Raw genomic sequence first — 27605 nt, forward strand, 5'->3', positions numbered from 1 at the left:
AGGAAAAGGCAAGGGGGACCCAGGGCTCCTCTCAGCTGCTGTAATGCTCAATTCCCGGGGAGAAGCGAGAGCCCGCCACCACCTGTCCTGCACCCTGCTGGAGAGCCCACTTCCCTCTCTGCATTTGCTGGCCTCACGGAGCCCCCTCTGCCTCCCTCAATGTGCCAGCCCCATCCACAAGAGTGGAGGGATGCGCCTGTCAGATGCCGACGCAGGAGAGGCAGGCAGAGGGAGGTGAGGAACCCAGAAGGGCAGCAAGTAGGCCCAAGGGTCGCAGATGGCAAAGGTTCCAGCCCAATCATCACGAATTTGGGATGTTTGCAGAAATTCAATCTCCTGATCTCTGCAGGTGTTTCTCCACCCCTACCATCAACACTCCAAAACAGCTCGACAGTGAGAGGAGCTAACTGCTCATCCCCCTCTGACCTCGCAGGCTCAGAATGCTGCAGATGCTCCCAACGTAGATCCTTCCCCAGGATTCCCTCTGTTCTCCATCTCAAGATCCCCAAGTATCCCAGTGGTTTCCCTCTAGAATCCAGTGGAATCTTGAGGCCCAGTAAAACAGGGGCTTATTGAAGCTTGCTCCTATCTCCACCCCTCTGAGATATGAGTGCCACCTACTAGAACCTTCTGTCAGAGGAGGGCAGACCTCAAATGGCTGAGGTATAAGGCAAGGAAGCCTTTCAGGCAGGCTTTACCTTCTCAGGAGTGTGCTTCTTATAAACAGGGCACAAAGCGTCATGCCAAAGAAGAGATTCAAAGGAATAAGCAACCTGGTGGAGAAGGGATGTGGCTGAACAGGAGGACCCCAAGCTGTCCCCCAAACAGAGGCTGCCCCCGAACAGAGGCTGCCCCAGCTCTGCAGTAGCAGCCACTGGCAGTGCTGACATGGTGGGAGGATGTTCCAGCCACCTGCAGGCATAGCAAGAGAGAGAGAGAAAGGAGGCTCCTGGAAGCTCACGAGACCTGCTTTGGGCCATACCACCAAGCAGGGGCCACACTGAGGCTGTTTGCAAAGCCAACTGCTAATTCCAGCCCCACGTACCCAAGGTGGCAGCCGGGACCTGAGCCCGGAACCTCCTGTACCAGTGCATAGGAATCACGCAGCTAATGCTCCGTGCTCTATTTTGAAAACCGACTGCTTAATTCTTTGCCTCACGGTAACCTGTCCTTAGCTACTCTGTGTTTTTCTTATTACCATTAAATTTAGATTTAAATGAACGTTTCCATTCCTCGCGTTAACACGCGTCCAGGAGCACTCCGTGAGCACTTGAGGCTTCTCAGAGCTCCCTGGGCAGGAACGCAGCATCCCCGAAGTCCTCGAGGGGGACCCTGGCGACATGGCATCCATCCTGAAGATGGGCAAGGTGAGGCGGTGGGGCGTGAGTGACCCTTCAGCCAGGATCAATCCCTCAGACACAACACAGCATCCTGGGAATCTACAGGGACGCAGAGGAGGCTCTGCTTCTGGGATTTTATGTCACATGTCTTCTGTATCACACTTCCATTTTGAAGACTTTTAGAGCCGGTACAATTTCTCTTTCTGAAATGCTAAATGACAGCGCCATCAGGAAGCCCCATGGAAGTGGGATTTCATGAAAAGGGGTGAGAGAGACACCAAAAGCCCCAGAGAGGTGCTGAGTGTTCCCAAATCACTGCTTCTAGGTACAAGATCATCAAAGCGCACAAGTGAATGGGAAGTTTATAGAAAGGAGCTGCTGGTAGGCGTCCGGCTCCCAGGACAGGAGGAAGAGGATGTGAATCAGCATCTGAGGGCTACTTTACCCCAGCTCCAGCAGGATGACCCAGTGGGCAGACCATCCCGCAGATCCAGAGGAAGGGGAGAGAGCAGAGGGAGGGCACCTGGACTTCTGACCTTTGCCCCATCTGACACACCCCAGGAGACAGCCCAAGCCTGGCCAGCATATTGGTCTAGGCAGGGGCCGCCTCACTGGGAGGAAGGGCCCGCCAGCGTCTGCCTGGGCACAGCTTCGGCACACGCGAGCCGAGCCTCCGTAAATCTCCACAGGCACGGCGGCCGCCCGCACGCGCTCCCGTGTCGGGGACGGAAGGGCTGCATATGGTGCTTGGTTGTAACAGCTGACCTTTAAACAAGTGCAGCTTTCCAGCTCACTCACCAGCTCCCAAACTAGGGGCTGGGGGCGGGAGAGAGGGGGCCAGGAAAAGGGAGGCCAGGGTGGGCAGGGGGGCGTTCCACATCAAATTTGATTTTACAAGGAATTTCAGATTATTATCTGCTCAAAAGTTCCCTCTGGAAAATAAAATCACGTTCCCTGTTTGTCATCCCCAAGTTTACTAATTTCAAGTTACTAATTTCATCTAAAAAAAAAAGACTTGTTTTTCTTCTTTTTTTCTGTTTTTAATAAAAATGAAGGAGTCTATCTATGAGGAAATCACTCACACGCCTTAGATTGGGTCAACAATTTTTAAGTAAATTTTTAAATGGAATTATTGTTTTCCAAAATTCTGCGCAACAAAGAGATTAGTCGCCACAATGCCCAGGGGGCGTCTCCTGGTCCTTCTAATTCCCTGCCTGGAGGTGGAAGGTACTTGCAAAGGAACAGGAGGGAGAAGCCTGATAGGGCAGTTTTCCTGGAATTGCCTGGAAACTTTTACTTTCTGTTTCCTCTGCTGATAATGAGTGTCTTCGGCTCTGCAGCCAGCTCCCCTCTTCCCCCGCCCAGCCCCCTGTTGCTGCACGCCATCCCCGAGCTCCAGTATAAAGTTTGGCTTTTGCAGCAGGAAGCAGCTGGGCCAAGCAACCAGCGAATGATAATGACCTCAGAAATCTGCTGTTCGCTCGGCAACAATAGGGTGCTCAGCCTACTGGAAAATTGTGTTCATCAGCTAACTCTGCTCAGTTACTAATTGACATTGCCAAATATTTTAAGAACAATTGGAATGCACAAGCAAAAAAAAAAAAAAAATGAAGATCTTAATCCTCAGACTTAAATTTTTTCTTTTTCTTTTTTTTCATTCTTTTGGGTGCCTGGATTTGTTTGTGTGGAGCAGGCAGTGGTTATCATGAATGGGGGCAGGGAGGAGGAGCCACAGGAGAAAAAGAGGTGGGAAAGAAAGAAAATCTATCATATCACTCTACACCCCATGTCAGTGCAAGGGAGCCCGGATAAAGGCCTTTGATGCTGCGGTCAATGGGCCTGCACAGGATGGAGACCCAGCATCTCAGGAATGCGGCTCAGGCAACAAAAGAAGACCCGACCCGCAAGGCTTCTAGCCCAGCTGATCAAATAATCCTGGTCCATCTCAAAATATTACACCAGAAGTAGTAGGGGTTAACGATATTTTCATCTTTGCATCTCTCCCTGGCTCTCCATTGATCACGTAACTTAGCCGACTTTATTTAATGAACAGAGGGTCAATGCATTCAATTACCCCTTTCCCACCATCAACACTTCAATTAGCCCCTCTCCAAAATTATCGGGAATGGGAAGGTAACTGCCCTGTTGGATATAATGAACAGTATCGTTTCTTACTACATTAAGTTTTAATTATTCTGAGCGTGATTTCCAAAGCAAAATCTAAAGAAACAGAACTTTGGTGGTTTTCTGACTCAGACTGAAGCTCTTGGATCCCAGCATAGTCTTAGACGAGGTTTTAGGGAAAGATGCAGAGATTAATGCCATCAGAGTGTTTGCACGCGAGCCAGAAATGAGGGAGCATCAAAACAGCCGCCCGGCTCTCTAAATGTCACAAAAGAGTAAAATTTATAAACTGCCGCTTTCCGAATAGTTTCCCTTTGCATTGTACACGGAGGCAGAAGTGACATCCACAATGGTGTGAAATGATTGGTAAGTCAAATCAACAACAACAACAACAGAAATAAAACAAAGGGGGAAGATGCGGAAGTGATCTGTGTGACTAGTTTTGTCCATTTTCTGTTAGAAAATATGACCTCTCAATTTGTCAAAGGTCCTGGTTTTCACAGTTGATCTTAAGCTTGGTTCTCAGCAGTTTGGAGAGCTAAAGAACAAACACATTTTCTGGTTCACTGGAATCATTTTCACATGTTCACTGATTCAAACATTCTTTTGCTCACATAACAAACAGCTGCATCCCACATTAGCCCAGCCAGTGACAGTCACCCATCTCGCAATAACTGTTTGATTGCAAACTTGACCCCTTCTTCGTCTCGGTCTGAGCAAGACATTTTTAAACAGCCACTCCGTTCCCAATCCTCCTTTGCAAAGAATTACATCAGATAACAAAGGACGTCTCTGCCACTCATTGTAAGCCTCCTTCTGGAGATCCGTTCTAAGAGGCTCTCTGTAAAAAGGTTTTTTATGATGAATTCAGAACTACTATCATGTTAAGAGCAGCGATTTATAAAGAAGAATTCATTGGTTAAGATCTGAAAAAATAGTTTCTCAGGCCCTACTGACCCAGTTTTCAACAAAAAAAGAATCAAGTGATGCAAATTAAGTTTTGCGACATTGTTATGCAGTCTGAGAAATTTGTAAAACCGTGTTTTGCGGTTACTTCTTAACAGAAGCCTTAATAAGTACTCCTTTCTTTACTTAAGGGCTTAAAGATTTTTTTTCTCCCCTTCACCTTTCAGGTTTCTCTCTAACAGGTAATAATAAAATACCTATTGTGTCAAGATTTTTATTTAAATGCTTATTTGAATCGCACTTTATACAAGTCACACGTGTTAGAAACAAGAGGGAAGACTAACCAGATTTAGTCAAGGGTTCTAATCCCAGGAAAACCTGAATGCCCCAGGCCTGCGACTGATGCGGCCTGCATACTGGTATGCCATCAATTTTCCTACTTAGTCAGAAAATTATGAAAGGGTCTAATTTGAATATGAAGAAAACAAAGAAGTCAACCAGAAATGAAAGAATCAGTATTCACAATTGTAAAATACTTCAGCGAGGGAAATAAAAGTAAGAAGATAACCAAAAAAGTATAATTCTCTTTGGAGTCCTAAGCCCAGTTGGTTCTTTTAAGCAAAATGGGTTTGTTCCATAGAGTATTTAGAGAGATGGAAACAACAGAGACAGGAATAGCATGAGGCTATCACTTGGCCAGAAGGTGAGAAAAACACGAAAAACACGTCATTAATAAAGCCGAACATTTGGTGCTGGAATATTCTGCTGAGACCTTTCCATTTCAGCGGGTCTGGGAGAGGGATGAAAATCTGTCAATGTTAACTCCACATCACTCCAAAACCTTAGGAGAGCCAGTGTGCTCTCTGCTTTCCGCCCTGTCAAGGTCCCCAATCCAAAAGCAGTGAGACAACATTCCCCGGCAGAGGGGACCTCTTCTCAGGAGGCCGGAAATTGTCCCTCCTGACGGCGGGACGCCTGGCACTTTGCTGCCTCCGCGGAGCCCAGACCATTTGTACAGAGTTCCCACCGTCAGACAGCGAAACTTGAAAACCCTTCCCGTGCATCTCGTAGGCTCCATGTCGTGGTCACTGGTGCAGCGACCTCACCCCTCCAAGGTGCTCGCATTCCTGGTTCAACTCTTCCAGAGTATCTCACCAGAAATAAATCGCAAACGAGCCCAGAACTCCAGGAGTAGACAGTGTGTTTCATGGGTATTTAAGCAGCGGCATTAAGTGCTATCGGAATCTCTGGAATGTGCAGTTCAGATTTATGTGTCTTAACAATTCTTTACTGGTTTGTAATAAGCCAGCAGACTCACACTTTATTTTAATACTAATTTTGCCCTAGAAGAAGGGGATACTGAAGCATGACAATAACAACAAAACCAAACTGGCATCTACTTCATAACTGGAGCGGTGAATTGCCTCCAATACTGAAATATTTATTGAAAACGGGATGGGAAAAAAAAAGAAGAGAAAAAAAAGAACTTTTAAAAAATGACCCTCAACAGTGAGCCACCACATCTTAAACAGTGGGCAACGCAGTGCCTTGAGGTGGCTCAAACTGTCTTTCATTTTCGAGACTTAATGGCTGATTGCAGAAATCAATGTTGCCATTAGTAACGGGGTATTTGTTATGGCATGATTTCCTCTGTTGTTAGGTTGCAGAATGATTACAGTATTAGCGAGATGCTTTCTTTATAAAGGGCTAGAGATATAACTTTCAATTTACTATCCATTAGTAAGGGGCTTTGGAAATACGGATGGAGGCAACAGCTTACCTGCTGTTAGGTAGCAATTTTAATTTAGGCGTCTTGGGCTACTGTTTTTTTTTCTTTTCAAACTGGGCCAGGAAGCTTCAGCATTTCACAGACATGTTGATGACAGATTTTCTGCTTTGCTATTTTAGACCCCAAAGCTGTATCGCCCATGTAACACAGTACAATTTAAGACATGCAGTCGCGCATCTGTTTCAAACCTCTGTGCTTTTCCAAACCATCAGAGGAGAGTGGCAGGGTTCTTCAGGTTAGAGGCACCTGACAGGTGAGCCACAGTGTCATTTTGGAAGGGGACAGGAGATACGTTAGGTCTGGGGAGGGAGACTGGGGGGCCCAAAGGAGACAATTATGGGAATACACTTAGGAGAAAGACGGTGAGTGTCTGACCTTCCACATTCACATCCATGGATGGAGCCGAGTGCCAGCTCCCAGGTCTGGAGACCAGATGATGGCAGATGGAGTCAGGGCATGAAATGGGGCCTGGTGGGCAACTGCAGGGGAATGGTAGGCTAGGCCCCATCGGCAAATGTGCCAGCTGGCCATCCCTACCACATGAGAGGAGGATCAACTTACTCTCCTGGTGGCCAGTGTTCAAGGAAAGGCCAAAGAGTTGAAATGACAGCCTTCCCTTGAGGCAGGGCAGAAAGGCAAGGTCCAGTGTCCAGCCCACTCATCATATGCCATCAAGCAACGGTGACCTCAGAACTGACCTTGAAGAGCAGTGAAGGTCCTTCCCCACGGAGGCCTGCACAGAACCAGGCACCCTGGGCAGGGAGGGCCCTTGTGCAAGCTGCTCCTCCCCCATCTTCCCTGGAGACCTACCTGAGGAGGACGGCGAGGAGGGATGCGGGCTGTCCTCCTGGGCACTCCCGGTCTGAGAGAGCCCGCCTCCAACCCCACTCTCCTCGGTGACGTTGGAGGAGCCTGGCGTGGTAGAGCGGCTCACCGACTGGGACTCTTGGTCACTGCCCGAGCCACGCCGCTCGTCCAGGCCCACGTGAAGCCCGTCCTCCTCGCCCTTGCGGTCCCGCTTGTGTACACGGGAGTGCACGACCACCTGGTGGTAGGTGCGGAACACTCGGCCACAGTCCGGGCACTCGGTGGGCTTCTCCTTCATGTTCCCGGGACCCTGCAGGTTATATTCGAGGGCCTGGTTCAGCCCGTGTGACAAAAAATCCCGACTGCCTTCTAAAGGGTCAAGCTTGCTTGGCAGGTCCCTCTGATTGCCCACTTTAGTGCCGTGAACCAAATCAGCAGGCATTTTCTGCTTGGAGCCATCTGCTCCCACTAACACGTACTCCCGCTTCTCCTTATCAAACAGAACTCCGGCGTTTGCCAAAGTGTCTTCGTGGCTGCGGGGCAGCGGATGCTCTTTAGACAAGAAGCCGTGTTCCACGGCCATGCCCCTGGCCATGAGCTGCCACGCCTGGTAGCTGTTCACCGGGTCCATCTCAGCAGCCTTGGCAGCCGCCTGCAACCGCTCAATGCAGCTGGATTTCAGCGGCGGCACGAGGTTGAGGCATCCCAGGAGGGAGTGCTTGTCGCCCTCGGGGACGCCGTGGGCCATGCTGGAGATGGGAGACAGCAGCTTCCCCAGGACCTCCTTCTCCTTCCCGGGCAGCTCCCCTTTGCCATAGAGCTGGCTGGGCTCACTCAGGCCAGCTTTGTCTGGGGCCATGAAGCCACTCTGCAGGCAGGAGAGGTACCTGGAGTACAGGTTGGCGTGGGCCTCCTGGGACATGCCACCCATGGGCACAGGCCCCTCGGGGTCACTGGGGACCTTGTTCTTCACCGACAGCTTGTTGAGGTGGACCTTCATGTGGTTCTTGAGGAACCAGGGCTCCTTGAAGCGCCGGCCGCAGATCTGGCAGCAGTGCTCGAAGGAGTCTTTGTGCTTCCGCATGTGGCCCTTCAGGAACCACGCCTGGCTGAACACCTGCCCGCACACCTCGCAGCGGAACTCGTTGGCCGACTGCTCCCCGCCGCCGTTGGGGCCCTGGCCCTGGGCCGACTCGGCGGTGATGTGCGCCTTCTCCACGTGGCTGATGAGCTCCTCCTCCTGCGAGGCCGCGAAGTCGCACAGCGTGCACTTGTAGGGCTTGTGCAGGATGCGGATGTGGCGGTCCCGCTCCTCCCGCTTCTTGAACTTGCCCTTGCAGAAGGTGCAGCGGAAGCCAGCGGCCGGCACCGCCGCGTCCTCCTGCACGCTGGCCGGCTTGGGCGAGGGCACCGGGTTGGCCACGTCGGGCACGCTGTGGTTGGCAGGCAGGGCCAGGCTGCAGGCGGCCAGCGGGGCCTGCTGGGCGTGCGGCAGGGGCTTCAGGTCGGGCCGGGGCTGCAGCAGGCTGCTCTTCATCTGCTTGTCCCGCAGGATGGCCCTCTCCTCCAGCTCGTGCAGCAGGCGGTTCTCCTCACGCACGCGCCCGCGTCCCTTACCCAGGTTGCCCAGCTTGTGGGTCCGCAGGTGAATCTTGAGGTTCCCCTTCTGTGCCGCCCGGTGGTCGCAGTAGGGGCACTTGAAGGGCTTCTCGCCGGTGTGAGTGCGCATGTGCAGGGACAGGATGCTGTTGAAGCGGAACCGCTTGCCACACAGGGGGCAGGGGTACTTGCGGTTTTTTCGGGCGTCGTCCTCGATGTCGCTCATCTGGGACATGATGCCCAGGTTCTGCCCGTTGAGGAACTGCTGCAGGTCCACCCGCCCATTGAGGCTGGTGTCGACGTCCCGGCCCAGCTGGTTGGCCAGGAGAGCCATCTGACCGCCCATGGGCTGGCCACTCATGGGCACGTGGGCCTTCTCCTCGAGGGGCGCAGGCGTCTTCTCCTCGGGGTTAGGCCGTGGATGCAGCTCGGGGAAGGCATGGCTGAGCTGGGCGGTGATCTGGTGCAACTTCTGACTCATGGCATACTGGCCGTTGAGGACGGGGCCGCTTAGGTGGGGCTCAGCTTCCGGCGCCGCTGAGGACACTCCAAGGCACAGACTGGCTTCTTCCATCCCTGGAAATAAAGAGAGAGTTCAGACCTGTGCCAGGCGCCGTGCTGCAGTGAATCAACAGCATCGGCTGGGGGGGAATTTGCATTTCATGCCTTACCTACACATAATAATGCTAAGGAATTATAGTCAAAAACAATAATAAAAAAATGAATTATTAAATGCCAATTACGCAATATGGCATTGCTCCTCAAATTTGTTTTGGCGATAGATCGTCTTCCTTGTATTTTCCATTTAAAGACTGCAATTATTCATTCACATTTAAATTATTAATGTTTCACCACTTTCAACACCTAATAACAGATCAAGGGTCTACGTGGTGAACTTGTCCTCCTTTCCTCTCGGTGGCACTTGCACCTGTTGGATCAGTTCAAAGTTTTCCTAAGAGCAGAGTGGCGGTAACTGCAAGACCGAATCACTTGGAATTTTTGTTTCCAGTTCCTATATTCAATACACTCACCAGTCTGAGATTAAAGAGATTATTTTATGATTTGCCTCCCCCACAAAAAAAAACCCAATGTCATGATATTTACTGGTACATAATAAAACAAGATAATGTTTTGGGAAAAAATAAAGGACAGGCTTTAGAACAATAAAAGGGATTTTGCTTTAGTCAACAAAAAGTGCAGTAATATCTCATTAAGCTGATTAGTATGCTGCTTAGAAACAGTACTAGGTGCTGTAACACATGATTATAATCATAAAAATCCTTCAGTGTTTGCGAGGAAGCATTAACGAGGTATATTAAATTTTAAGGAGACTGCGAGTAGCAGCTTTGCAAACCTCAGAGATTAAGATTTAACCCTTATGTTACGAAACACTGTTATTTTGTCATTTGGTAACTGTGCCCATCAAAAGAAGTATAAATTATCTCGTGACAGGATATTAGTGGATTGTTGAGACTGTTCAAATTTGGGTGGGGCAAAGCCTTACACCACGTAATGGGCTCTCCCTCTCCTTCAACCGGCACGATCTTGGAGGCAGGGACTTTGACTGGGCTGACAGAGATCTCTTATAAAATTAGATAAAAACCAATTAAAATCCAGGGACGATGCCATAGGAAGTCTCAACCAAGTTTGAGTGTTTTTAATAACTTTCCCAATATACGGTAATGAGTACAAATTGTACCTGCAGTATGTGTTTTGTAGAAAATTAGAAGTCAAAGCTGTTTGTTAAACACTAACATTCAAAGCTGGTCTTCATAATTGTCTTTAATAGTCCTCTTTGCCCCCTCTCCAGCCTGTGCAGAATGGCTAACGCCAGACTATTCCAGGTGGGGTGGAGGGAACAACTCCCTCCACACAGAGCCTGTGGGGAGCTCAGCTTTGGAAGGCAATGAACCCATGCCTGGGGTCCTTCTGTTTCCAGATCTGTCTTCCACCTGAAGGAGTCCAAATTCGCTTCCTGCCATTGGAACAGTTTTTGCACATCTATCCTCTTTGTAGCCCAATGTTTAGATGTGTTGGCCGGCCAGGTGTTCCAGGAGCAGTGCTTAACCCCAGCCAGGACTGATTCCTGGGCCAAGAAATCTCCCAGGGGGATCTGTGGGGACAGAGCTCAACTGTGGAGGAAGCACATTCAGCACCGGTGGGGTCTGCTGCCTGCTGGGCCTCCCGCCAGGCAGGCTGTACAAGGCATGGAGGGTCTCCAACGGGAGGCCTGACTTCCTTGGCAAGAGGACAGGGGCTGTGAATCCATCTTGCAAGGGAGGGGAAGAAAACGACAGAGGTGTTTATTTCCAGGAGGGAGAGAACGCATAACTGTGGTACAGGGCTACTGGTCCATGAATGATGACATGGACAACGGCGCACACACATACACGCAGGCACACGGTCACTTGCAGTAAACAAAGGCTTCCAATTTGCCATCTTTCCTTTTTCCGTCTGGTGGCGGTCTGCACTCAAAAAAAACAGGCCCATTTTGGAGACTGCTCATAAAGCAGTAATTACTCATGGGGATTCTTGCATTAATTCAACAAACTTGCTGAGTTCCCACTGTGTGCCAGGCCCTGTCCTTGGCACTGAAGACATGCTGGTGGACAAGCCTGGCTGGCCCCAGCACCCATGGCACCCACTGGCCAGCAAGGAGAGCAGGCCCAGTACGGAAGTTGCTGGAGCAGGACTGGTGCTTGGAAGGCTCCCGGCAGGGACTCTAGCAGGCCCCAGGGCCCTGTCTGGAGCCGTTCCTCTGCCTTCAAGTCCCATCCAGCTGTGCTGGCTCCTCTCCTGAGCAAACACAGATCATGACCCTAAAGCCACTTGGGAGTGCTCAGAATTCCACCCAACAACTCTGGGGAAGTTTGGAAGGTCTAAAGCCAACATGGCTGGCCCACTTCCAAAGGCTGCCCAGTTGGCCAGCTCAGAAGACATGAATCCAGGAAGACGGGCTATTTTCAGGTTGCTGCTGATGACATGATGCCAATTCAGCAGGAGGGAGAGGAGGCTGAGTGTGCAATACAGAAAGACTGCAAATCAGGTTGGATGAGGGGCAAGAAGTTGAAGACCATCCCCCCCATTCATGCTGGGCAAGTAACAGCTCAACTTATCAAATAATGAATGTGGGGAGTTTCAAGTTACGTTTGGATATGGAATTATTTTATTATGTTCAAAAAGCTTTTTTTCAGTCAACAAAATTTTTCTTAAACCCCTTTAAGCAACTGGTCTTCAGGTGCCTTTGCTGAACATAGAATGTTCTAGAATGTGCAAAGGGACAGTTGAGTCCTTCTCCTCATGCAGGTCTCAGCTCCCATATCCCCTTCTCACGAAGGCACTCTATGCCCACCTTGTCTGAGGTTGACTCCCCCAGTCTCTCTCATCCCATCACCTGAGTTTCTTTCTTTTCTTTTTTTTTTTTGGTGAGGAAGATTGACCCTGAGCTAACATCTGTTGCCAACCTCCCTCTTTTTGATTGAGGAAGATTGTCCTTGAGCTAACTTCTGTGCCAATCTTCCCCTATTTTGTATGCGGGGACACCACCACAGCATGGCTTGATGAGCGGTGTTCAGGTTCACATCTGGGATCCGAACCCATGAACCCGGGCCACAGAAGCAGAGCACGTAAACTTAACCACTATGCCACTGGGCCGGCCCCCTGATTTTCTTTTTTATAGCACTTACCACTAGGATACGGTTTTCTTGTTGACCCTTTTACAGGTGTGCTTCTTTTCCACGAGGGCAGGATCATGTCTGCCTTGGTCACAGATAAAGCCTTGGGGCCTAGAGCAGAGCAGGCTCATTGTAGGTTCAGTATTTTCTGACTGAATAGAGGAATTGGTGGATAGACCCTACAAACACAGCCCATAAAAGAAGGCTAGCCCCATAGGAGAACCACTCTGCCCCCAACCTCAGGGGACCCACACTCAGCTTTTGCACAAGTCCCTGAACATCCACAGTCAGAATCTGTCAGAGTTGGAAGGGTCTCTGGCTACCACCCAGAACCTGGGGGTCCAGAAACCATCAAGGGAGAGCTGCCCCAGCACCAGCTCTTCTACCACACGTGTCCACGGTGACCAGCCCAGCAGCTGGCCCGGGAGACAGAGAGCAACGATCCCCTTCAGAGCCTGACCACTCATCATGGGATCCATGGGAGAACCCAGACTTTCAGCAGAGCTGGCCAGCTCCGAAGGGATGCTCTGAGGATTGTGGCCCTCAGCCCCTTGAATAAGCCCAGGCAAAGCCTGTGCAGAACCCCACCGGGAGGCAGAGCCACTGCAGATGTTCAGCTCAGAATGCTCTGTGAGACCCGACACCCCGTGCCCCACCAGCGGGTGCAGGCGCTGCGAAGGCTCAGTCATCACCCTGTCCAGCCGCTACACTCAGAGCAAGAAAGGGGAGCGCAAGTTCTTGGAAAGAGCACGGGGTAATTGGTGCGCTGTCCCTGGGCCAAAGCAGCCGAGGCAGGACCAGCTGGCCCCAGGCCCAGCCTGGGACTCACAAAACCTGGGTCCGCCCCAATTTCTCCAGCCTTGACACTTCACCCATCTGGAATTCATTTACCCCTTATCTCAGTCATTCAGTAAATACTTGCCAGGGGCCTTCTATGTACCTGCCCTCAAGGGCCTCTGGCTCCAAGGGGCGGTGCAGGCAAGGCCACCAACAACACAGAAGCAATGAAAGGGCCCCTGAGAGGCTGAATCCTAAGTTCAGAGAAAGGAGAAGCCACTGCAGGTGCGGTGTACAGGTGGGTGTGCACGCAAGTGTGTGCGTGTGTGTCTGTGCACATGGGGTATGCCTGTGGTGGGGGAGGGACATGGATTCCCTAACTGGCAGCACTCTGGACACTTATACAAATGCTACCCTGGGAAATGAAGGGATCATTTATCCTACTGTTACAGGACTGGATGCAACTGCAGCCCTGAGAGCTTGCAGGGCAGGGGAGGTGGCGCTGCCCTCAGGGGTTCCTCACTCTGATGGAAGTGTCTCCTTCCCCCAGCCCTCAAGAAGCAAGCAAGGAGAATGCCTTCGCTTCTGGACCACCCGCTCCCTCACGGCCCCGCAGACAGCGTTCCTGGCAGGGCCTCCTGCCACTGGACGCTCCCCGCGTCCTGACAAACGGGGCAGACACGCACATCTACACACGGCACTGCCCCCACATGGTCACTGACACCGGGGAGCACTTTATCCCACGAACCCAACCTATCCTTCACTCCCCAGCTCATTACACTGTAATCCAGCAGCTGAAGGAACCACATTAAAAAGCCGGGAGCCAGCACAGGGTAGGCCATGATCCAGGGCTTAAGGCAACTGGGCAGCCGTGACCTTCTGAAGAACCTATACAACAACTCCTCTAACCCTCTCGCCAGGTAGGAAAACCCTTAGCACAATTAAAAGCAAGTAAACAAACTACTAAACACCGTGAACAGCTTACCCCACCTTCAGCTCATGGCCCCAGCCCAAAGCATAGCAGGAAGATCAATAAAGCCTGGTTGACCGATGGAAGGAAGCAATGCATACGTCATTTACCTGACCGTGGAAAGGCAGCCGAGGGTCCTTACCTGGACAGTTAGAGCCCACTGTAAACTGGCAAACCTGGTGCATCATCCCTCCAACATGGAAACCCTAGAGCATTCCCCACCAGTCCTGATCTTTCCTGAGCCCGAGGGTCGTGGTGGGCCACTGCTGGCACTCAATGCGACTGTCAATATTGACGAAGAACCAGGTTTGGGGCTGAGTCCCAGGCACCGTGGCATTCCTCACCACGGCGTGGAAATGCCTGGCCCTCACCTCTGCACACAGACAGGGGCCCCAGCTAGAAGCTTCTGAAGGCTAGAAGTTTTCTTCTTGAGCTGTGCAATTTCACATTTCACGACGAGGGGATTCTCAGCACAGGAAACCCACCATCGGGCGCACAGATTACCAAAACACATTCTGTCTCATCAGCCACTCACTGCAGGTACAGCGAGCCATTCAGCCGCTTTTGATGGTGCTAATGGTTATTTTGATTTTGCATTTCTGCCTTCAAGACTATTTCCTGTGATATCAATGACAGAATTTTTCACTTAAGTCTTCCAATAGAGAACCTAATTGTATCTTGCACTCAAAACGAAATTTAAAACTATCAGGACACCAGAAATGCCAGCTGCTACGAGTCTAAATAAATTTTACACAAAAACACAGTTTCATTTTGCTAGCACAGAAAAAAAGTAATCTTATGAATAGTCCAAAAAATACAGATCTTGCCCATAAGTTTCATGAAAGAATTTTATCCTTATACTATGAAAAAGAATAGTTGAGAAATAAAATGACTTTCAAAATAACCATTTCAACTGGATTTTTTTTTTAAATCAAATATTGTTGTCTAACCAAGCACAACTAAATATTCCCCTTTTCATCGGCGTGGGTAAAGGTGCCGTCTTGGAAAGCCTGCAGGAGTCCCACAGCTCCCAGTCGCTGGGCAAGGGGAGGGGCCTGGGTTCACAACAAGGTCCCTAAATACCATTGTGGATTTTACTCAAAATTCTGTCACAGCACGCAGTTCCGGTCGTAGGTAGACTCCTTCCTGGGGTCTCAAAGGACCCTCGGCCCTTCCCCATAACCCACCTTGCTTTCTTACACTTCAGGTAAGCAGTAATTAAGACAACTTCACCTATAATTCAATGGCTTCTTATTAAATACTATTTTTCCAATTGTTGTAGCTCCAACTGCTTAACCAAGGTTGTTATAAGCATAATACGCTCCTGTTCTGAAATACAGAACACCAGACTACTGAACCTTTTCAGGGTCATTAAACAGCTGTAAACATTATTACAAAAATAAACCAGAGATTTCATGCTTACATTTTGGCCTAGAGCTTGCTATGCTGAGCAAGTACATTTTTTCATCTCTTACAATCAACGCTGGTGACATTTGGGCATCCAAACAAATTACATCACAAACATTACTGAGGTGGGCAGGATCCTGAGTGGTTTATTTGCCAGATGATTAATAGATAAACAGGAGGGCAGCGCGGGTGACCTGCTCTGCTCTGACTGATGTGTATACAATGCTATGAGACAGGGCCAGAAAGAGTTAAAACCTTGCTGAATTTATTAATGAAAATGTGATATTCAAATCAGGCTGCGGAGCATGGACTGTGTAACCAGGAGAGTCAGGTTGGAGAGTCTGGTCGGAGAGTGTGGTGAAATTCCTCAACTTCCCCTCGTGGATGGAATGCTGGCCAAAGTCAAAGTCTTCACTGCCTCGACCTTGGAGCGGGACCAAGCTGGGCTGGCTCCACACATGGTCCCACGGGGCCCTGGCAGCTTCCATATTGGTAGAACGAGAGTTGGAGGACTTGGAAGAAAAAAAAAGAATAAAAAGTCTTTGAAGACTTCGGATGATTTCAAAATTCTCAAAGGCAAAGAGGTCTCTCCAGCATGTTGGCTTTTGCAGTCTGCGTTGAAATTGTAGCTCAGAACTGAAGACAGATAATGAGCACATCAGATGGGAAAGGAAAACATCCACAAAGGGGTCTCCTGGCCATCTTCTCAGGGTAGGGAAGACTTCTGGTCTGAGTTCCTGGCTCACTATCTGCCAACACCACACAAAGACAAGCAAACAGGTGATGGGGATAGAATTAGAACAACCTCATATGGGGTGGTCATTAAGATGATGGACTTGTCAGGCAGATTAATCTCTCAAAAAACACAAATAACAGTAATAACTGTCATCATCACCATCTTCATCATAGCCATCATCATCTTCTTCTTCATCATCATTGCCATCTTCATCTTCCTCACCATCTACATCAACAACAGCATCCTCATCTTCACCATCTTCCTCATTGTAATTCCTCCTTGCAAACCATGTGCAACACTGGGCTAGATACTTCACAGTCATTACCTCCTTTAGCCTTGTACAACCTTAGATGGTAGGTACTATACTAGTCCCATAGTAAAAATGAAAAAACTAAGGCACAGAAAATTTAAGTCCCACAAGGTCACACAGCTGGGAAGCCTGACCCCAGAGCCCAAGCAAAGCTGACAGACATCAGCTGCTTCATTTGTGAAACATGTGGGGAAAAAGGAAGCCACAGCCATGGGCAAGCTCAAAGGAGGCCAAGGAGCAGGAACCTTCACATATATGTGCCAGGAAGAGGGAACATCCAGTACATTCCAGAGAAAGCATCTCAGGGGGCTGGCGTGGGCAGGGTGGGTGCAGGAGAGCACTGTAGACCTAGAAATGTGGCAAGTCTGCTACTCGAGGGCTGGGGAGAGGGTCACACAAAAAGAGATATATATCATCTTGTCTTCTCAACACCCATGAGGACTGACATACTACCCCACGTTCTCCTGTCCTGTGTCAGGTGGGTTATTCCCCCAACTAGGCTGGAGTAACAGGAAGATATCGACACTTGAAGTCCCATTAATGGGCATCCAATGGCCACTTCTCCCATGGGTATCTCTCCGACCTTGGGCACCTGCCAGAGCCGCGGTTTCTTTGTCTCCAAAATGGACTGAGGTTAACTGTCCTACATACTTCACAGAGTTGGAGAAGGCAAATGGGATTGTGAGAGAGAAAACTGCGCTTAAATTATAGAAGGCTGTACCTGTGTAGTAAACCACAGCATCCAGCACAGCTTTCTAGATCCAGGAAGATCTTTAATCGCGGAGTGGAGGAAATGCCAAGAGGTGAAGGCCATAACCAAGGCACCACCACGGCACATGAAAGCCATTAATAGAAACTCATTGATTGCCAACTTTATTGGTGCATCTGGCAAATGGGACTCTCATCATTTGATAACATTTTTTAATGCCTACATGTGGCAAGAAGTGGGGCAGATCTAGAGATCTACAAGGAAGTTGACTTGGAAGTTGACTCAGGACGGGGAATGGCTAGACCCAGGAGGACAGCAGACTGGGGTGAAGTGGCGAAACGGAGGAATCTGCAGCACGCTGTGAGGCTGGGCACAGTGGGCTAGGGGGGCGGGGGAGAGAAGGGGAGTAAGACCAGTGCGGATAACAACTGGGAAGAGGCTGAGCCTTGAGGAGGCCACTAGCTGAGAGGAGGAGGAAAGGCGTGTGGGACAGAGGGATCAGCATGTGCAAAATGGGGACCAAGCATGGAACATTTTGGGGGAAGATGGGAGAGGGGTGGAAGTGGTGGGCCAGGTGCACACTTGAATGTCAGTCCATGGAGTAGAGAGTTTAAATTTGGGGCAAAACAGAGGCTCAAGAAGCTCTTAACGTAGTCGCAGCATAGCAGGTATGCCTCACCCTGCTGCTGGGCCACATTAGTGGCTTTCTATCTAATGTGGACCAGAGAAAATGGAGAAAAATAAAGCGTGAAAATAAACTCCTGGACCACAAACCAAACACCTGAGGGCTGCAGTTCTCAACATGGTGAGGGCTTCCCGTGCATGAGAGAGAAGAGGGTACTTAGAATTTGGAAGAAGGCATTGGCCTCCCCTTTTCCTCTCTGTAATAGCAAAAACATGGCAGAAGGACCGCTCCCCAAATCTCCTGGCAGCCCACCTCTACCTCTGCAAATGCAGCTCCTCCACGTTCCATTCTCGTGTCACGAGCTCCGGGAAGACTTCCTGGATTTGCCCCAGGCCGGAGGTGATCACTTAGTCTTCAGAGCTCCGACGCAGTTTCTCTGGAACTGCTGGGACACTTTTCAGGTGGCTGTGGTGCATGGCTAAAGGAGGTCATGTTTCCTCTCCTCTGCTGCTGGAGCAGGCATCTTATCAACCCCCTGTCTGTAGCTCCTGGAGGAATCAGCCCCACCAAAAGCTAGGCCTCTAAGCTTCCGATGATCACACTGCCCGAGAGAGAGGTGGCCCAGAGCAGCACAAGATGCACAGCATTTTGGGAGCAAGAGCCTTGGCCTCCCCCGCTAGAATCCAGGCCATGAGGTGGTGCTTTCACTTCTCCCAGATGGGATGATCTGGGAAGCAAATGACCCCCTAATTCGCTGTAATTGATTTCCCTGAACTGTGTCCACCCCATCAGGGAAAGCAACAAAAACTATACACATATAAGCTTTTAATGAATGACCTACCTTTAAAATGATAGCGCAAAACTGAAAGAGATACCAGCAGTTGTGGTGAAGTGTATTGATTGTTCCTCTCCCGCTGGCTGTCTCTGCCCCTCTTTAAACTGACTCCGTCATGGCAGGAAGTGAGATATTTAATCCCCTATTAACCCGCCTTGGCTCCTTGCTCAGCCTCCTCACACAGCCAATGCCCCAGAACAAAACGGGGGCCCGGCACCCACAGGACTCCCCGCAGCCCCTTCCTCCTGGGGGATGCAGGGCCGGGGCACAGGCGCCGAGCTGCACCCCCCCACCCTTCACCCCTGATCAAAGCCGTTTAAATCTGAGCTCTTCTGGACTATGATATCATGTCAAACAGTTTATTTTCATTTCACAGAAGCCTCAGATTTGATTTGGTGCAAAACTAAATATAATGTAGAATGCACATATGCAAGAGTGATCAAAAAGGGCCTGATTTTGAAATATTCATAGAAGTCAGCCCAGGGAGATTCGTTCACAGGGGCACCTGTCGAAGACATCAGCTCAGATACACATCATCTCCTGAGTACACAGAATCATCACTGAACAAGATCCGGGAGCACCAGCGGAGCCTCTGCTGCCTGCAACTGCTGGGCTGAGGCCAACAGATGGGGCCTGGCTGGGGTCGGGCCGAGGCCAACGTCCTTTTTGGCCCTTAGGGTCCCCAGTTCAGCATTTCCAGCTCCTGCGCCAATCACCAGGCTGGGCTGGCCTGGCCTCTGCTGGGCCAGACTCCTGGGAGACGAGGGAAGACTGGCCCGTGGGCCCTGACCAAGTGGCAGGAACATCTGCTGGGGTTGGCCAAGCTCACAGACACAGGGGCTGCTGTCCCAGTAATGGGTGTCACCGCCACATGCAGATGGACTCCAGGGACACAGAGGAATTTCTAAACACTATCGGGAGAGGGGGGAGCAAAGACAGACATCGCAGTTCACACATGCTCGAGGAGGGAGCACCCCTGCTCCTCTTGTTTAAACCCACCAGTATCTGGAGAGAAGACTCCCCTTTCTCCAGGGGCAGACAGACGACTTGGTCCCCTATCGGGAACACTCTCCCTATAATCCCCACTTGCTGTGCCCTGTCGTTTGGTGACAGATTAAATGCCACCTTGTCCAGGAGGCCCTCCTGGATGCCCCAGATCCAGGGCAGGAGGCCCCCTGTCTGTCTCCTTGCCCCTCACAGCAGCTTCCACACGGGGTTCGCTTTGTTTGTATACTTGTCCAGAAGCTCCACGATGGTGGCGACCATGACCATCAGCTTCACCGAGTGCCCCCGTGAGCCAGGCACAGAGGACGCACTCAATAAATATTTGCTGAACGGATGAGTAAAGGAGCCATCCAATGAATAAATGATTGAATGGAGAAGTGAATGAGTAAAAGAACAAGCCACAAACGCCGCAGGCCTGGGGTACAGCATCTATCCTTGGGGAGGACAGATGGAGAAATCCAGGGGAGAAAGACTCTGAGCACAGGCTATTCCTGGACCACAGGGCAGACCGTGCCTGTGCCTCTCCAGCCACAGTCCCGGTGAGGGGCTTGTTCCATAGAGCCTTATCTCAAATGTCACCCCGTCCACACAGCCACTCCCAATCCCCCACCCTGCACACTCCCCATAAAGAGCTAATCCCACGCCATCTCATGGAGGATCGTCTGGGCCCCTGTCTCACCACGCTCCGCCCCTGTCTGGGACCTCCAGGGACCCATATGTGACCAAACCCAATGCTTTGCACATAACATGTAGCTACAGGTTCTGGCAGATGAATTCCAAGGCCCTCAAGCTGCGCTTTATAAACGCCATACTTCTTGGCCTCCTCTGCTTCCTCCAGTATACTCACCCCTGCTCACACAAACAATCACTCATTCATTCATTCATTCATCCCGCATTCCCTGACTATCCACTGCACGCCAGCCCCTGTGCTGGGCTCTGCAGAGAGAGAATCAGAAACACTCTTCCCTCCCGGAGCTCAGCATCCAAAGGGCAGACGGACCCGAAACATCAGCCACAGAGATCATGACAACATCTGAGCATTGTTCACTCACAGAAGGGTCAGGGGACTGGGAGCTTTTCGAGGGCAATGACCACACCTTGTTTATCTGTCTCTGAGTGCCCGGTGCAGGGGAGGCCCTTGGGGAGTGTCTATTGTCAGGGTGGCACTGCCACTCCCTTCCCTGGGCTCGCTCCACTCTGAACCTCCACTGACATCTCCCCCCAGACCCCAGATCCCATCACCCCAAGATCCGAGTCCTTGCACATAGTCAGGAATGAGGGGGTCAACCAGAGCTGAACAGAATGCCTTCTCTCTGCGATAGCGCACTCCACGCAGCAGCGTTCCCAGCACCTGGAACAGTGCCCACAGCAAGCAGGCCTCAGAAGTGCGTGTTGAATGGATGACTCCCCTCCCCAGTGCAGGGGCACTGGCCTGCTCTCCCAGGGGGCAGCCTGCCGTGCAGCGGGGCTGGGCATCCTGGACAACCAGCCGCCACCCTAATACCTATACCAAGTGGGTCTGTATCCTCCCCCGCTGGCTCCTCCACTCCCAGAAACCTCACCTCCACCTCAGCCCAGACAGCCATGTGGCCTCAGCTGCCCCGGCCCCTCTCTGCGTCACAGCTTCCCATCTGTAAACCAAGGAGGCTGGCCAGGTTGGACACCACCCTCAGCCACTCAGTCTCTCCTCCTGTCCCCTGATTTATGCCCCTTGTGGCCCACCTGACAGGGAGGGGACCTCCCAGCCAAGCCCTGGTCCTGAACCACCACCAATCACAGAGAACGGCTGGAGTTGAACTTCACTGATCCTAAACACCAGGGGAGACATTAAAAATGAAGCAATTAATGTTTCTCTTCTTACAAGGAAGGAAATGCCATGAGTGGGCTGGTCCAGGGCCATCAGCACTCGGTCGGTCCACCCGGCCCTGGACAGGCTGTACTTTATTGTCACGATCATGACTCCAACGCCTTCCCCCACCCTCCCCTCAGGCGGACAGGAGGTATTTCCTCAGGAGACGCTTTCCGGAAGCCCCAGGGCAGTCTGACACTTTGATAGCTTGGTGTGCAGGTATGAACTACACAAGCTGCAAACGGAAGCGACAGGGGTCAACAGCCAGGCGGCTGGCGTTACTCTTGGGGGGCCCAGAGGAACCTCTTTTCTGGGACTCTGTGTGACAACTCAAATATGGCTGCTGCCGCCAGAGGTGAACTGTGTCTTATTCCAAAAGAACCGAAGGCCCACGAGCTCCAAGGCAGTACCTCTGAGTTACGCATCTGTGAAATGGGGGCAATGAGAAGGTGATCAGGAGGATGGAATGAGGTAATTTAGGTAAAGTGCTTAGAGCAGGGCCTGGCATAGAGCGCCCTCTGTCAAGGTTACTGCTGCTGCCTCTTCTGCTGCTGCTGCTGTGACCACAATGACCATAATGACCATCGCATGTCAGCACTGCTGGGCCTCTGTCATGCCTGCAGTCACTCTCGGTCCTGGAAGTCAAACTCTCCCAAGGCCATGTGATAGTCAAGGGGTTCCCTTACCTTTTTTATTTTTAAAAGCATTTGCAGTTAATGAGGACAAGTTGAACACCCCCATTTGAAATCTGGACGGAAGGCATGTGAACAGGCAATTGACAGAAGAAATAGAATTTGGCTAATAACCATAAAAATGTACTCCTAACTAGAGAGTAAAAAGACTCAAATTAAAACAAGGTTCCATTTTAAAATAATTATATTAAAGAGTGTACTCAAACCTTGGGAGGACCCTAAATTTCCTCCACGGAATCATGGCACCCACAACGTGGAACACGGGAGAATGTACAGTGGCCTGTTCCATCCACAGCTTCCCTTCCAAAGTCAGAAACTCCAAGCTATGATGCGGGGTTCTGGAACATCATTGACTGTCGATTGGGAAGTCAGGCTAGGGAGGTGAGCAGTCTAGAAACTGCTTTCACAAGAAAAGGCCCTGGTGGCAGAAGACGAAGCTGGTGCTTTTCTGCTCTACCCAGAGAAACCTATCGGAAAGCACCCAGCAGTCCTGCCAAGGGAGCCAACCTGCTGGGGCAGCAGGTTGTGTACTGTGGACTATAGCTAGACCCAACCCACCAGCTCCATTTACTGGGGGTGATGTCCCCGCGCTGGAGCCAGCCTGTTGCTGCTTACTGCCCCCTGCACCCACGGGGTGATCCATTTAAGTACCACAGGCAAAGATCAAAAGTGGCTGTTTCTTCCGTGGCACAAATAAGAGTTCATGCCAGAGACTTCCACCAAATGGCCACCCCCTCCATCCAATCACACTTCCCACCACTTCCCTCCACATTCTCTTTGACCACTTGGGGAACACTTCTCATCCCATAAATGAGATCTGCACACACCTTCTCTCTTCACACAGAGATGCCACCTGAGGGAAGGGATGCACAGACAACGGCAGGTGGAAAAGCTGGAGAAATCCCAGAGACCACCTAGCTCCTAGTCACTTAGTCTGATGTGCCCATTTTATAGATAGGGAAACTGAGGCCAGAAAATAGGTGACGACCACCTAAGGTTACATAGCAAGGTAGTAGTATGTGTCTGTGTCTTACTTCCCTGTGTTACCTCATAAGCACTTAAGAAATTTAGTAGATGCCAAGTAAATACTGGATGAATGGATGAATGGATGGATGGATGGATGGATGGGTGAATGGGTGGATGGATGAATGGATGGGTAGATGGTGGATAAAAGAAGAAATAATGCATAGACAAATAGATGGATAGTCCAACCAACAAATTCTTGAATGCTCATGCCTCTGTCCTCTAAGCAGCTAAATGGAGGAAGCCACTACAAAAACACTTCAATAATAGACCTTCCCCCTGCTGGACTCCAAGCTTACCAGTCTCTCTTTTTCTCATAATTCCTTCTCCAATCGTATGACATAAAACTAGACTCCTGATTATACCACGGGCCGTGTGTATTGACCAACCTTGAGGTCCTTAAAATCAGGAAGCCCGTGAGCCTGGAGCCCCCCCACTCCTCTGCAGAGCCCAGGGCATGGCGTGGAGCTCAGGAACTAGGTGCTGAGGTGTGTGTCTCTGCCACCCTTGGGGACGTGACATCCTCCCAGGAAGCACCTGCAGGGTGGTCCGAGGCTGCAGCCGGAGCACCCAGGACAGAAGAAGTTCAGGACAAAGACTCCCCCCGAGTCTTTTCTGGGAAAGCAAGCAAGAAGAACAGAGATGACAAGGGGTCACAGATGCTCCCCCTTCAGAAACACACTTCGGGAGGCAGGAGGGAGCGTTTCCATTCGCTCCTTCATGTGTTTGATTTGCATCAAATTACATCAGGTTGATGTGATGTAACATGACGTCCCCTCATGAAATGCATAAATCAAGGCACCCCATAAATTTAAAGGAATAGAGCTCTTTTCCAGAAGTGGCTAATTACTCATAAACAGCAGATATTTTATTGCCGTTAAAGTCAGTAGCAGGTTTTTAATGGCCAGCGCGTTTTGTAACTCGAGCTTTTCATAACACAGGCCTGGGGAAGCCAAGCATTACCTGTTTGTAGCTCCCTCGAGGGTCACAAAGATCTCGCTGAGCTGGACCACCTCTGGGGAGGCTCCCACAGCCACACCCGGCTGGGGGCGTTACCAGTCCCGACCCTCCACAGCTCTGCTGGGAGGGGCGCTGAAGCCAGCCCCTTTCCAGGAAGGGGCTCCCTGAAAACAGCCCCCGCTCATGCTCGTCCTCAGGACTTTTAGTGGGATCTGGGACTTCCTGCATACTCACGAGGACGTTTCCTGCCCACACCACTGGGGAGCAGAGTTAAACAGGTCCGGACTCCTCTGCCAACTGCAGAGGCTTGAACAGACATCCATGTCCCTCCACCCATGCCCACCACAGTCCATGCACAGGGGAATCCCTCTCTTCCTCCTCAGCCCTGGGGCTTAGGTGGGAGGTAGCCCACACTCAAGCCTTGATTGTGGGATTAATTTGAGCCAATCAGAATATCCCACCCCCTGGCCTTGGTGATAGGTTCAAGGCTCAGCATGTGGCCTAATTCAAGCCAAGGAGAGTGAGCGCTACGGCTTGTCAGTGAGCTACAGATGCTTCAGACACTCTCCAGTGAGGTCTGGAGCTTTGGCAGTCAATTTGCTACCAGAGTCTGAAGCTGCTGGGGGTGAGGGTGTAGCACTCTGGGACAAGGCCAATGCCGAGGAGGCAGAGGAGAGAAGTCTGCTGTTCAGTGACATAATTTGAGCTCCTGGATCAAATGGCACCTGAAGCTGAACCATTTACATACTTCGTAGTTACATGAGCCAATAAAATCTCCTGGTGCATTAAGCTGGTTTGGGACGGATTTCCTGTCACTTGAAACCAAGGGAGTCTTGGCTGATAAAAGTCTCCCTCCTCCCTTCCAGACACCCTCTGCATCTCTCAGTTTCTACTCTGCGCATCCGGCCTCCTCTGTGCCCCAGGATCATGCCAACTCATTCCCATCTTTGCTCTCCTACTCTGAGCTCATTCAAATCTAGACCAGCCACACCCAGAAGGTTCCATGCACACCCTAGGGTCCTGAGCCACACGCTGGCTCAGGCTCTTTTGGAAGTGCCTGGTGTGAAGTGGAAGAGGAAGGCTGAGCCTTCTCCTGTGTGCCCTGGACACAACGAGCACTCCACTACAAGCACCGAGAACACATGGTTCGCCCTGCTCAGCTGCGCCCTTGCCGTTCGCCAAGGGATCTGGAATTTCACCACTGGGTCTTTCCCAGTGACGGGCAGGGGTGGAAGGGGACAAGAAAAGAAGGGTTTTCCTTGTCTGCTTCAAGGAGAAGTGATTTCATGTAAGTTTGCTCATGATAGTCCGGGAGTCTTCAGAAGGTCTGCATGGATTTGATGGGCTCCCTTCAGCACACAGCCTTTGCACATGTTGTTTCTTCTGCAAGTCCTCCATCCCCACCCCACCCCCGGGTAACTTCTCCTTCAGATCTACAGCCAAACGTCACTTTCCCAAGGATGCCCCCAACTTCCCTAGACCCCAGATGCCCGATGACCCACATTCAGAAACCTGTGTGCTCAGCTGACTGTGTTACCCAGGCTCAGTAAGGACGGCTACTGGCTGACGAAGGAAAGTGAAACCCTAGAATGTTCCACGCTGCATTGGTTTTATGGTTTTTAAAGCACTTTCTCATCCACCATTCCCCTTGCTCTCTCTGTCCACCCTGCACTCTAGGGATTCCTGGCCTCCTCGTCATGTACAAAGAGCCCCAAGGGACCAGGCTCCAACCCAGGGCAGGCCCTCTGCAGCCCACTCTGTGCATGTCAGGGGTGCAAGGGCATCTGGGCACTAGGGGCTGGAAATGGGGTACCCTGGAGCAGATGCAGTATTAAAGGGGGAATGAAAATGAGTCCAGCCATCCCTGTGGCCCAGAAACAAAGTGTCGCCGAGTTGGCATTAGCTAAGCCTCAGAGCGGCCATCAGAAGCAATCCTCTCCTGCCCCTGGCGTGTACTCACTCAAGCAAGCAGGCAGCCCAGGCCCCGGGCAAAGCACATGGGACTGGGTGGAGAATGTGTTGCCCAGACCCTGGGAACATTGCCCCGTGTCTCTTCTTCCAGAGGCCATACTTACCCTGGCAGGAAGCCTAAGACCCCCATGCCTGGCCTCCCCTGGAATCCTGGTCATGTTACTGCTTGTCTGCCCGCCCCACTGCCCCCACTTCCCTGCCACCCTTTGTGGCGACCACTACCCTGCCCCGTGCCCTGCCGCAGCTGCTGTGGCTGCCAGCCTTGCTTCTGCTGGAGCCTCCAGGAGGGAGCCCTGCCCTTGTGTGCCCTTCGCACAGGCTGGGCAGGCCCCCAGTGGCTGGGGACAGATTGAGCAGGCTCTGCAGTGCCTGTCATCTCACTCCAAAAACCCAGCTAGCCAGGGACCGGCATGTGCAACCTCTGATCTGCAAAATTGCTTGTTCACCCCCAGCATCCGTGGACTCCACAGGCCCCAATGCCCAGCAGTGACAGAGAAAAGAGATTTACAGATCCACTTGTTCACTCATTCATTCATTCATTTAACCTGGCACAAAATAGCCACTCGTTCAATTTCTGCCTCCTCCATTAGCAATAAACTCTGCAGTGGTAGTGACAATGTCTCCCGTTGTTAATTGTTATATCCTTGATGCCCACCTGTATGCTGGGGGCACCCAGAAGACTTTTTTTTGTTTAACTTTTCTATTGTGAAATATATAGAGTATTCTTAATAAATACTGAGTGGATGGAACTTATGGATGGATGGATGGATGGATGGATGGATGGATGGATGGATGAATAAACGTGTGGATGGGTAGATAGAGGGATGGATGATTGGATGGATGAATAAATGTGTGGATGGGTAGATAGAGGAATGGATGGATGGACAGATATGTGCATGGATGGATGGATGGATGTGTGGAGGGGTAGACAGAGGGATGGATGGATAGATAGATGGACAGATGTATGGATAGATGGATTGATGGATGGATGTGTGGATTAGTAGACAGAGGGATGGATAGATAGATGGATGGATGGATGGATGTGTAGATGGGTAGATGGAGAGATGGATGGAGGACAGATGTGTGCATGGATGGATGTGTGGACGGATGGATGGAATGAATGAATGAGCATCTTCTATGTGTTGGGTACTCTGAGCACTGTGGAGATGAGCCTTGACAAGTCTCCTCTAGAAGGGAACAGAGTCTCTGCCTGACACCATAACTGAGAGCAGGCAGAGCACAGAAAGTTCCCCTAAGGGATATACTCCCATAAGGAAGTGTTAGGAGAACTCAGAGAAAGGTGAGGGAAACAAAATCAGAATCCATCACAATATTGGTTAACATCTGATAAACTTCTCCTCAGGCAGTAGGGCCCTTAGGTTCCCCAGGCATCCTTAGTCCTTTCTAGGGAAACTAATAGTCCTAATGAGGACTGTTATTCCTCTACCTGGGGATCTTTCCGGTGCACTCTCCTAAGATGTGAGTCCATTTTAAACC

At 50.8% G+C, this 27605-nt stretch overlaps 1 protein-coding gene across 2 annotated transcripts in view; it reads right to left on the bottom strand.

Moving 5' to 3' along the window:
* Positions 1–27605, bottom strand: part of ZNF536 (zinc finger protein 536) — a 171464-nt gene that overhangs the window by 86181 nt on the left and 57678 nt on the right. For both annotated transcript variants that reach the window (XM_087421866.1, XM_014794865.2), the window contains exon 2: positions 6970–9141. In XM_087421866.1, coding sequence (XP_087277992.1) covers positions 6970–9139 — 2170 coding nt within the window. In that variant the 5' untranslated portion in view covers positions 9140–9141. The remainder of the gene's footprint in view (positions 1–6969; positions 9142–27605) is intronic.

Source organism: Ceratotherium simum, chromosome 33 (genome assembly GCF_057802395.1).
Source record: "Ceratotherium simum simum isolate JZ-2026a chromosome 33, ASM5780239v1, whole genome shotgun sequence".
Lineage (NCBI taxonomy): Eukaryota > Metazoa > Chordata > Mammalia > Perissodactyla > Rhinocerotidae > Ceratotherium > Ceratotherium simum.